A 12,877-nucleotide genomic window follows, 5' to 3' on the forward strand; every position below is an offset into this window, starting at 1 on the left:
GTGGTTAAAAACACACTCTGGAACCAGACTGCCCGGATTCAAATCTGGATTGGTTCCACCACTTACTAGCCTTGTGACCTTGAGAAGTTATTCCACCATTCCGTGCCTCAATTACCTCATTTTGAAAACAGAAATAACAGAAGGCACCTCAGAGGTTGTTGTGGAAATTAAACGGGTCAATCCATGAAAAATGTTAATTCATGTAAAATGCCTAGAATTGTGTCTAGTATACAGTAAGCATGCAATAAATGTTGGCTCTTAGCATTAAAAGCAAGTGTAATAACAATGACACACCCCCAGGAATTACCAAGCTGTCAGGACCGGCCCTGAGTTAACTGGGACCGAGTCTACTCACACACATCCTCCTACTCGTTTTCATTCTCTCTCTCTCTCTCTCTCTCTCTCTCTCTCTGTCTCTCTCTCTGTCTCTCTCTCTCTCTTTGTGTCTCCCATGTGCCAAAGATGTTATACACACAATGATTCATTTCATTCTCAAAATAAAAGGAAACAAGGGAGCTACTATCTTTTATCAATAAGGAAAATGGTTAAATGATTTGCGCCAGTCTCTTAAATAAGAAGTAACAGTCAGGATTTGAATGAGAGTTTCTGTCTCAAAAAGCCCAAGTTCTTTTATATACGCAATGTTATTTTGAGTTCTTATATTCACTTTTTCTATTTTGTCAGGGAGTTCGTGGGTTATCATTTAGGAGCAGAGTTTTGAAAGGGCCTTCCGGGTGTACGCAGCACATTCCCTTATGAAGAAATGCTTATGAAGAAATGGAAGCCTAGGAAGTTTACTATTGAGCTGCCCAAGTCATATAACACATGCCATTGCTGGATACCACACTGCCACTTTTTCCTCTTGGATGTTGTTGGCCTGCCTTAGGAGGCCCTCCACCCTGCTCCTAATCTCTCAGGGGCTCAGAGAAACCAATGACTACTGTACAAATTAAGAGTGCACTGGCTAAGTGAGGACCCAGGGACTCCCCTATGAGGCAAGCACATGAATTTCAGCGGGTGGACTTGATCATATCAAGTTAGCTCCTTGGGCCTTTCTGCTTGCCAGCTCACCCCAGCATTCCGCAGACTCAGGGTGATCAAACAAATTAGGTGTAAGTCTAGTCTACAACGCACTGTGATTCTGAGGAAAACTTCCAACCGGGACTTTACAAACAAAACCCGGAGTAGACAATTTCATCCTGAAAAAAATAAATAAAGGACAGGCTAACGTGAGGTTTAAACTTGATTTGTCAAAGGAAGGAAGCTGTTCTTAGCACATTGCAGTTTAAGACCAACAACATACAAGCATAACAAACCAACGGCCCCATGTGGAGAGGCAATGCTGAGATGTCTGATATGGTTCTCCTTCCACAAAAGAGTTGGATTAGTAATTAAACTCTGTCCCCTCCTGCCCACATTCCGCTGGGCATATATCTGATTGCTTCCTAAGGGACTGGGGTAGAGGCCAAGAGAACCGAAACCAAAAGTCCGCTGACCTCCCACGGTCAACAGGCAACGTGACGCGCGTGTATTAGCTGTTACTGGGGCCTGTCCAGGGAGAGGTTGATTTCACCTTCCACTCAACACACTTCTCAAGGGTTTGCCAGTCAGTTTACACAGTTCTCAAAGACCACTGGAAGTGACCGCTACTACAGGCTAAGTGCCATCGCACTGAGTTCCATGGAAAACTCCAGGACCCATCAGAGAGGAGCAGGTTGTCACGGACAGACTGTGGTCCAGAACCCAAGTGCGAGGCTCAAGTCTTGGCTCCTCTCTACTTACTTGATTGACCAAGTCAATTACCTTCTCAGAACCTGAGCTTCCGTGTGGACAACATGGAGATGAGAATAATTTCTGTCCATGGACAGGATTATTGAGTTTAAATAGAATGTAAGCGAAAGTACTTGTAAACAGTACTCTGCAAACAGTAAAGGTCCCAGAATGAAGGTCAGGGGCAACTGACACTGTCTGCCAATCTCCTAACTGGTTCTGTGTGTAAAATCCCCAGGGACTCCCCACTGCTCTCAGGATCAAGTCTGGACTCTTAAACAAGTTTAAAATTCCTTCACGATTTGCCCTCTAATCACCCTTCAACTTTGCATCTTGTCGCAGGCTCTACTCACTTCACTTGATGCTTCAGCTAAACAGGATTTCTTCAAGTTCCTCCAGAGGCTCTGCTATCTCACACCTGCAGCGGCCAGCCCCCCCTTACGCTCTCCCATTCTATCCAAATAACTCGGGCTGTGGGTTCTGATTTTACCTTAGATGTCATTTCCGCCTAGAAGCTCTCCTCTACCTCTCCTCTGTACTTTTATAAAATCTTCTGTTTATCCCTCTGTAGCCCTTCTCATCATTGTGTTAAAACTGCCTGGATACTCATTACTCTTCCCCCTCTCAAAATTTTATGGATTAAATAATGTTCACTGAATGAGTTGAATTTAGTGAAAATGACTCAGTGTCTGACATTATTAGCCTGTTAACAAATCACTGCATCTCCCCACCCCCCAGCCGCTCCTTTTCCCTGATTAAAAAAGCTAAGGCAAAAAAAAAAAAAAAAAACCATGAGAAGCTTAAAGACTTGTCCAAAAGCAACTGGCTAACCAAGGGCAGAAATGCAGTGCTTGGACTCTACATCTCCTAGTTCGCGCTCTGACTTTTCACCTATAAAATGTTGATTATGTCCAGATTTTATGCTATACCATCAATGTCTGTTCAAGAGAACTGAAGGCAGATGAGGTGTAAGAGAAAAGAGACTTGAAATCAGAAAACTAACACTCAAGGTCAGGCTGTGTGTGACCTGGAACAATCTCCTTAGGAGCCTCAGGCTCCTCATCTGTCAAAAGGAAATGTGCATATCCATTATTTTAGATTATTTTTCACTCATGCTGTGTTTTATATGAAGAAAAGGAGATAATTGGAAAATACTTTATAGATCTCTCAAAGAAATATTTTTACAACTTTCAAGTGATTATTTTTCTGGTGACATTCAGTTTTATTTAAACCACGGCATTTTTAAGGATGGGATTCAAAAACATTAAGTAGTTACTTTAGTACTACAAAAACTTTAACTGACAAGATTAACACAGGCTTGGCTTGAATGAACTAATGCTACTATTTCTTCCTTCTGTCTTCATATCATCAAAACACTAGTGTCCACCTGCAAAATAGAACTCTTGTCCACAATCATTAACTAAAGAACGCAAAGGACAAACCCTTGACCCTGAAGATCATGAAGCCTGCACTTGCCTTTCCCCAAGAGGAAACAGGCCTGTCTAATGCCCTTGGGAGGGGCTTGTGACAACCCTGACTGATTGGAAACATTCATCAATTGTTTCTCAGAGTACTATATACTGTATTTTGTAACGATAAAGAGATGATCTGAACAAAAACTGTGGTAAATCATATAATGAGATCACAACATAATTTAATAATAATTGGATTTTATGGAAATGAAAGAAATTATTTCCCTCGTCCCAGGAAGTTTTCATGCTTCCATAAGACTGGAAAATTTCAATAGCAAGTAGAGAAACCAGGAAGTGCACTCACTCAAATTATTTTGTTTGTGGATGACACTCTAATCTGTATGTCCCTGCCCATTACCGGTGGTGACTGAGGCAAGTAGCAATTTTTTAATATCTAGTTCTAAACAATATAGGAGAGCAATGCAGTCAAAGATCACTGTCAACTCTCAAACTATTTTAGGCAGAAGTTTCTAAACCCAACAGTTCACTCCAACTGCTAACAAAATCAAAAGACTTAATAAGTAGCTAAAGAAATCGACAGGGGACGAGAGCAGAATGTTGTTTTTCTTCTTCTCTTTCCAACACAATCCCCTCTCTCCAAAACCTGGTATGGGTGAGGTGTTAAAGGAGAAAGTGGTCTGAATCATATTCCAAAAATGGAAGTTAACTCTCAGTAAAGAATCCTTTTCCAGGCCATCTCAAGATTTTACTCACAGACCTTTAGAAGCAAAAAAGTTTAAAATTCCTTATTGAAAACCATCAACAGTTACTCCATCCAAATTTATAGGCCACAAACAAATTACAGTTGGGTTAATCACTGACATCTCACAAGGGAAAACTCTTTTTTGTTAATGGATTTTGTGTTTGTGTAGTTAAACAAAAATTTTTTCACTTCCACAGCTGAGAGTCTTTTTAAAAGAAAGAGTTTTAGTGGGCCATTGCTAGCAAGAAAAAAAAGGACCAGGTTCTGGGGCGTGAAGTCCAAACCACCAACAACGGCACCAGGAGGGAAGGAAAGGCAACACGTCCACCGTCCTGGGGTTGGTGAGCATTTTTATACATCAAGTAGGGCGAGAAAGATGTAAGTTCTTTTGAAAGAATTTACATTGGCTATAGATAAAGGGGGTGGCACGTGAAGTGGGCTAGTTCTGGGGTAGGCACAGAGTCCATAAGGAAAAAGTGTTTGTTCCTTTGGATGGGTTGGGGGCAACAGTCTGGAAAGTTCATGTGTAAACAAGAAGCGGAGGCTCCAGGGGTTTGATGGCGCCTGGCTATCCTCTCTTCTAGATAATAGCCACCTGGAAGTTAATTCAAAGTTCCAACATACACTCAGGAATGTGAGCAGTCTTGTTAGCTGGCCCCCAGCTACTAACAGCCTAAGCTCTGTCTTTCTCTCACTCTCCAGCCCACTGTAATTTAATTTAGAACATCTCGGAATTGTTTTTCTTGTCAGAGTGTATGAGATTAGAATATGTTGCAATACCTACTCCAGATAAACAAATACTGCATAGGGCCATAAGAAACGAACCTTAAAACTCAGCTTTTAAAAAGGTCAACCTAAATTTTATGGCAAAACTTGGTCATATATTTTAGAGATTGTACTTCTACTTTATACATCAGGAGAATATCTATGAGTTGCTAAAATAATTACTGCCAGGTTCTTTGCCAAAACAGACAAAATAATAATGTGATGTGGGGACAGTCACATCAGTCCTGGCTCTGCCAGCAGGAAGCTGTGCAACACTACATGCTGCTCAACTGCTTTGTGGTTGGTTTGTATCATGATGAGATGGGTTCCATACTTGAGCCAGCTTTTGCAAAGTTCTGTGAAATCCTGCAATGCTGTCACCGGACTGCAAGTAGCACTGTCATCTAGTCTATCTCAGTGACAGCAAGCCTAAATTTGATGAACGTGAGGACATGCAGAGCTTTAGCATTTTCTCCTGGGAGCCAAGAATTAAAATTCATGCCCAAAGGTTCAGCAACAGGTAAATACTAAAACGTCTAATTAAACTGACGCTGAATGCTACAGGTAGGACAGCCAAGTTACCCAGCTGCTGCGGGGACTGTTTCCAAATTGTTCCCAAAGGAAGTCCTGAGTAACTAAGTAACAAAAAATAAAATTAAAAATAAAAAGCAGGCTTATTTCTTCCTTTACAGACCACCAGGCATTTACTTCCTTTTAAGGCTCTGAATAATTCAAGACAAAATAAGAAAAGGACTTTTTTATGTTCCATAGGAAAAGAAGAATAGGGCACATCTATATCCAATAATCATTCACCAATATTTTTAATACTGAAATTTAGACATAATGCATTGGATAATAAATACCGTGTTTCCCCGAAAATAAGACCTAGACGGACAATCAGCTCTAATGCATCTTTTGGAGCAAAAATTAATATAAGACCCAGTCTTATTTTACTATAATATAATACCTAGTCTTATATTAATTTTTGCTCCAAAAGATGCATTAGAGCTGATTACCTGGCTAGGTCTTATTTTCAGGGAAACAGGGTAGCTACCTATTCACTCTAGAAAATAGACAGCATATGTGTGCCACATTGCCACCCACACTCTCCCTCCATTGCCATGGCAGACACCAGGAATCCACGAGAGCCCTCCAGCTTGCTGAGCTCAGTTCAGGTAGGACCACAGAATTCTATGCAACACAGCATTCCAGGTGGCCCCCACCAATCGTCAGTATTGGCATTTACGCTGAAGCCTACTTCACCCGGCTTTGCATACTCCTCAACGTACTAAGCCAAAATATTGAAATGGATCTTCAAAGAAAGCCACTTCTTCATAGTTCCAAGGCTACTACAGTATAACCTTCATTTATACTCTAAAATGTAATTTTTCCCCCTGTAATAAGAACAGAGAACATAACCGCAAACATTGGTTTTACTTGACACACTATGCTATTCCAGTGAGATATGTAAGCAGTTCTATATAATAAAGGTTTATATTCATCTTGTTAAAAATAGAATTTGGCTTTATTCAACCCAAACACCCAGCCCAGTTCTAATCCACTCACTACCCTGTCACTCAACCGAGTGCTGGGCAGAACACAAACACAAACACAGCTCCATCTGCTAATTAAAACTGGGCACCGAAACTGTTAACAGGCATCTGTTGCATTGTTTGAATCTAATGGACAGAGACAAAGATGAAATGGCTCTTCCAAAGCAAATCCAGTGACTTCACTCATTTTCTCTTTGGTATTCATTCTAGTGGGGGGTTGGAAGCAGGGTGTTAAACAGCTTTTTATGGAACCTGAAAGTTAAATATCTTGCATATTTTAAAGCATCCCTTTAAAATGATTATTGAAAAATAGGCGGCATTTTATAGGGAGGAAATCCATTTTTGTGTAAAGAATTCAAGTTAAGCACTTTTAATTTTATCTCAGGTATCATCTAATCATCTATAGTACTAGAAAAGATAATAACTGAAATCCAAGCAATGCTTTACAGTTGATACAGTGCTTTCACAATCCATCCATCCATCCATCCATCCAGCCTTTCATTCATCCAGTTGAGTGGTCATTTAATAGAGGCTTTGGAGATTTAAAAGGTGAATAAGACTTGATTTCTGCCCTAGGGAATTCACAGCAACCCTGAAAAGTTGGTACTGTATTCTTACACTCTATTCTGTATGAAGAAATGAAGGCTCGAGAAAGACAACTGATTTACTAAAGGCCAGAAAGCTCTGAATGGCAGATGTCAAGACATAAACCCAGATCTGACACCACACACATTGCTCTTAATTCGCCATGTTATCTCCCTAATACCAAACATGAACCAGTCCACTTCATCGGCTCCTTACACGTCAGAGGCTCCACATTATGTTATGTTCCACGATATTATTACTCACAACCTAAAACCTATGTCCCCATCCCCGCTCCAACCTTCTTCCCATCCTGCTGGGAAAAACTCTTTTCCTGCAAAAATTTTCCAAGTAGCAATTCTAACACACACAAGAGCTCGAGCTGGTCCCCAGGATGGCTTTGTGAGCAGGCAAGCAGACACGAACTAGAACCAGCTTCAGGCTACGCCAGCAGCTAGCTCCCTGGTCTTCTACTTCTGGTTCCAAGGTTCTTTTCAGATTCAGTTACCAGATTCAATTCAAAAACCAACTGCTAAAATTCTCTTTGTCTTCAAAGACTAGACTTATTTCACTCTACAACAACATGCAAACCAATTTCCCTCCAGCTTTTCTCAGTGGATCCAATCTTGGTGCTGCTGCCAAGAGAATCTCCTCCCTGATTTGCTATCATGCAAAACCGCTGGTCAAGCTCTTTATTAAAGTATACTTACGCTTAAAACATATCCATATCTGTCCGAGACTCAGTTTCCCACTCCCATACTTAATTTGTTAAGTGGCTTTTTTCCTTCACTAGACCACTGAGTGAGGAGATTGATTTAACCCTTTATTAATCAGGTACTAAATTCTACTTTTTCTGAAGTAGTGTTCTTTTCAAAGCTATTACTTAGATGGGAAGGCTACCGACAGCTTTGAAAGAACACAATAACATTAAATAAGGTTTTATGTACAAAATGTTCAATTTGAAGATGCATGTTCCTTGTATATTTTTGTTTGCAAGGATGAAACCAGTGAAAACAACTATGAAAATTAAAATCAACTTGCTCTACATATCTCAATTATGCTCAGCCAAATGTTGATATCATCTTGGATAAAAATGTAAACATGACAAAGTTTGTTTTTCAGTCAATAAGTCTTGATAAAAGTTTTGAATTGCTACCAACCAAAAACAGTTTTTAATTTTAAGCTGGGGTCAGCAAACGTCTTCTATAAAGGAACAGTTAGTAAATATTTTTAAGCTTTGTGGGACACATACAGTCTCTGTTGCATATTCTTCTGTTTTGTTTGATTTTTAACATAACCCTTAAAAATGTAAAAATCATTCTAAGCTTATAGACTGCAAAACACAGGCTGCAGGCCACATTTGGCCGATGGGCAACAGTTTGTCGACAGCTGATTCTGAGGACAGTGAATCCAAGAATACAAATGCGATGTCATAGAATAAAATGTGTATAAGCGCTCTGGTGAGACGAGGTGGCAACAATTACCAGCATACCACCACTATTAATATTATTTCATCAGTTATGTTGCACATGGAAGGAATTTTAATGACAAAATGGCTTTTGATCTCCTGAGTTGAAACTACAGACAGAAAGAAAAGGAAGGGCAAAGGACGCTATAGGATGCTGATACATCCCAGCATCAACTCCTACAGCACTCGGAGTCATTGTATGAGCATTTACTATTTCCCAGAACAGATCTGGCTCTTTCATCCCAGAAAAGCCTATGTGCAAAATCGAATTCCTGACTTAAATTTATGGAGCTGGCACACTGATCCGAAACAGCAACAGGATGATTGTGAAAAGTGACACAGACTTGGATTTAAGGTTCCCTGGAGGCTCTGCCTGCTACAACCAGCGGCGTGATCTTGACAACTTAACCTTACTTAGTTTTCTTATTTATAAAATTGGGGCAGGGACATAAAGTAGACAACTTCTAAGACTCTTTCAGTTGTCAAACTATGACTATACTAAAATGAAACCACTCAGGAAATACCCTAACAGGAAGAAGGGGGCAGGGCAGGGGACAGACACCAAAGGGAAGAAGCTTCGATTGTCCCGTTAGGGGACAAGGCTGAGTTTTCTTTTTGTTCTACCAGTACCTTGTTCAGTACAGGCTATTCCAAGACATCAAGATGCCCTGGTATCAATATTAAAATGCATCCACATCCCACAGGAAATATAATACATACCTACCTGTTGCTGTTTCCTGGTTGTCTTAATGTTACATTTTATAGGCATTTAATGAAATATTAACTATGATTATGTAAGGAGTTTGAGAAAGCCAATCAAGAAACTGTGTTCAGTTCTCAGACATGTGAACTGAAAGGCTCCTATGCACTGGGCCTACAATTTCAGATGGATAAAACATCCCTACCCAACAGCTGACATATATTATCTGACTGATATACTGGAAGATTCCCAGCAAGTCGGTTGAAAGAAAATGTACCCTCCACCACCCCAACAGCAGAAAGAAAATGAGGGGAGCCAGGATATCAGAGAAGATAGCAGAACCTTAGAGAAGTAAGAAGAAAGTATCTGTGAGACAACTGTATCTGTCATCAAACTGACTGTTTCCATCCTTTCATGATGGCAGAACCCCTATTAAAAAACAGTGCTTAAAGATGGCATGATGTCCCTTTTTAAAGGTACTTAAACTTTGACAAAGCAAAATTAAGACTTAAAATGTACCTTCATAAGAAGAAACAGGCACATAGTATACGTATCTACCGACACACACACACACACACACACACACACACACACAGGCGTTAAGAAATGGATCTTTCCTGTGACATATACCTTATCAAGTTCTGTCAGCAGTGCTGTGGCAGACCTTGTCAAAACCCAGTCAGAAAAACCCAGGAACTTACACACCGAGGTAGAAATAATTATGACTGGTAAGAGATGGACCACCAACTCTTACCTCAACAACTTCGCATCTCCTGGAGATGGGATAGGGGACGGGTTAAGGGGGGGTGGGATGGACACTCCAAGCCTATGTTTGTGGTCAGTGAAGAGTGTGTGGAAATTTTTACTAGGATGGTATTAACATTCCCTTTATTTTCCTAACTTAATTTCAACTGCAAAGCATTCGGTTTCAGATACATAAATTCTTCTGCTGTTTGAAGGTGTGCTACCACTTCCTGTCGGGGCTCTGGGGCTAAAAGGCATGGAAGATTTCCCCCTCCTCCAAGTCAAGCGAAACACAGCTCACAGCCTCTTTTTACCACATCCACCCCACAGAAAATAGAAAGATCAAGATTATTCATGAGATTCACCCCATTTAACGTCTACCACCTGTTCCAAACAGTTTCAGGACACTATTTTTCATGCCTCAATAGCTGCAACCCTCCATTGAACCAAATTTCTATCATTAAAAAAAAAAAAAAAAATCCACACAAGAAAGATCCTAATCCTTCAGAAGGAAAAATAATTTTTAAAAGCTACTATTGTAAAAGGAAACTGTCACCCTTACAGGAAATGTGGGACAAAAATTAAGGCAAAAAAGAGAAAACTAATAAAATTATTACAAATAAGCAAAGGTCATCCAAGGAGCTTCACAGAAAGAGCTATGAGACTCACTTTCAAAGCAGGAGAACGCTTCTGAGAGGGTCACACATAGAATGGACAGAAGGCTACCCACTCAACTTGTCAGAAATTGTCCCTTACTAACTGTCCATTACTAACTGGAACAGGCATTCAACAATGAAAAAGGGGTACTCAGGGTTTTGAAGTTAGTACCAGCATCAACAAGTAATACCCTTTCGTGGCTGTAACAGCTCCCACCAAATCTCTTAGTATACTTAAGATGTGCCATTTAAAATCTGCTTCCTCAGAAAAGAAAAAGTCCCACTCAAGACTGACTGCCAAGAACTTGCAATTCAAACTTCCCTAAGCCCAGACATCGTAACACCCAGGTTTCAGACCACTCAATCCATGTGAAAGAGGGCAGAACAAACAAACCAACCATAGCCTTTCCTAGCACTTGATTTGAGGCGCACTCCATACCCAAATACTTTCTTTAGAATGATAAATTAGTCTTAAGACATACAAATAATCAAATATACTTATTACCACAGCACAGGCCCCCTAATAATCCCAGAAATTCGTGGTGAAATATGCTGTAAGAACTAGTTGAAAGATGCGTAAGTGAACTACTATTAGAAGCCACGAACATCACCCAGACAACCCAAAGCTAAGAATCTTAAGGTACATAATTAACCTGCAGCTTCTTAACAATGGCAATGATGTTAAGGTCACTTGGACAGGCAGCTTACAATCAGCTTTGCTTTGTGCTTCAGTTTATGGGAAGTTAGAGAACTTGTTACCTGAACACCAAGTCTTCCAGTACAAAAGTAGGAAGGACAGCTCCCAGCCAAGAGAAAACAAAGAAAGAAACAAACCTAAAACCCCTAAATCGATTGAAAATAATTGGGGGATATATTGTATGTTGTGATTCACTGAGCGAGTAATAATTAAAACCAAAGCAAAATATACAGGGAGACAGGCAGCATCCTCAGCTGAGAAGTTACTAAATATTCAAGACCAAGAATTGAAAAAATTGAGAAGTGCTGCTTCTCAGGAGATGTTAGCAAAGGAGTGAACCCTATTTTCCCGATCACACCATTCCCCAGAGTCACCAATTCTCTTAATCCCTGTGAACACTCACAGAACAATTCAACGCTCCATAGATATCATTCCATCATTAGTTACCTTTTTTCTTTCCCCTGCACTTGAACCAAAGGAAGTAAGGAGAGAAAATGGTAACCAGTGCTCCCAGTTACTGAAGAAAGTCCTACTTTCCATTTCCTCTCCCTTTCCCACCTCTGGCTTCTCTGCTCAACCTCTCTACTCTATATTCTGCTTCCCTTTTTTCTTTTTATCTCACACCCAGCTTTCCCTTTACTTTCTCCACCAAGTATCCCCATTCCATCCTCTGGACCCTCGAATGCTTCTCCTACCTACAGTTCTCTTCCGCCCCCTCCCCGACACCTCTGCCCCGACCTCTGGCGCCCCTCATCCCTCACCTCCTGACCACTCATTTCCCCCGATTGCCGGGTTCTCACCACTCTCGACTCTTGTGTCCTGTGTTCTTTTACTTCACTTCCCTCACATTCCCCCAACCCTTCATTTCCCTCTTTCACATTTCCTTCCTCTTTCCAGTCTTTTAATCCATTTCACACCAATTAATCCTTTCTCTCTCTCCACGAGATTTCCTGTATCCCCCCACTTTGTCCCTCTAAGGCGCTTCCCTGTCATCCCCTAGCCCTTTCATTTCCCCCAATACCCTAGTCCTTGTTCCTCTGGATCCTCTTCCCCTTTCTCTGCCCCCAAGTTTCCCCTTCACCTCCCAGCCTCACGTCCCCGCCCGCCGCTCTCCCTCGCGTCTTCTTCACCCTTCCCCACTGCCCTCGCCGTCCTGCTGTCCCCGGGGTACCCTCCCTGGGGTGCCCAAGCCCTCCCCCGCCCCACTCTCCCGGGCCCCTTCGCACCCGCCTCCCATTTCCCACTCCCCGTTCCTAGCCGCGGCCCCTCCCTCACCGATGGTGGAGATGAAGGTGGTGTTGAAGGCGTCCTCGGAGAAGCGGAAAAGGAGGCAGGTCTTGCCTACCCCCGAGTCGCCGATCAGCAGCAGCTTGAACAGATAATCGTACGTCTTCGCCATCTTCTCGCTCGGGCCCTCTGACCCGGGAGCAAGAGGAGCGGCGGATCCAAGCGGGGAGGGGGCCGCGGGACAGGGGGCGTGCCCGCCGGGCCGCCGCCGCTCGCCCCGCCCCGCGCTCCTCCCCTTCCCTCGGAGAAGGCCTGCGCGCCCCGCCCCGCGTGGCCAATCCGCGGGGGTTTTGTCATCACCTCCCCGAGCCCCAAGGCTTCATGGGACTTGTAGTTCTTTCGAGGAGCTTCGGGCGTGCCCGGCGCTAGTAGTCTGGTTGCCCCAGAGGATAAAAGAAAATCCGCTTTGGACAGGGTGACCGGGTGGAGTAGGTGTTCCCACCTGAGCTAGGAAGGAAGGCCGAGTTTCCAACTCTGCGC

The 12,877-nt window shown here is 42.2% G+C and overlaps 1 protein-coding gene across 1 annotated transcript in view; it reads right to left on the reverse strand.

Annotated features, from left to right (window-relative positions):
* The window catches only part of RAB8B (RAB8B, member RAS oncogene family), a 58,602-nt gene extending 45,988 nt beyond the window's left edge, over positions 1–12,614 (reverse strand). Inside the window, exon 1 of the mRNA XM_033108677.1 lies at positions 12,386–12,614. Coding sequence (XP_032964568.1) covers positions 12,386–12,509 — 124 coding nt within the window. The 5' untranslated portion in view covers positions 12,510–12,614. The remainder of the gene's footprint in view (positions 1–12,385) is intronic.
* Between the last annotated feature and the right edge of the window lie 263 nt (positions 12,615–12,877).

This window comes from Rhinolophus ferrumequinum, chromosome 6 (assembly GCF_004115265.2).
Source record: "Rhinolophus ferrumequinum isolate MPI-CBG mRhiFer1 chromosome 6, mRhiFer1_v1.p, whole genome shotgun sequence".
Classification (NCBI taxonomy): domain Eukaryota; kingdom Metazoa; phylum Chordata; class Mammalia; order Chiroptera; family Rhinolophidae; genus Rhinolophus; species Rhinolophus ferrumequinum.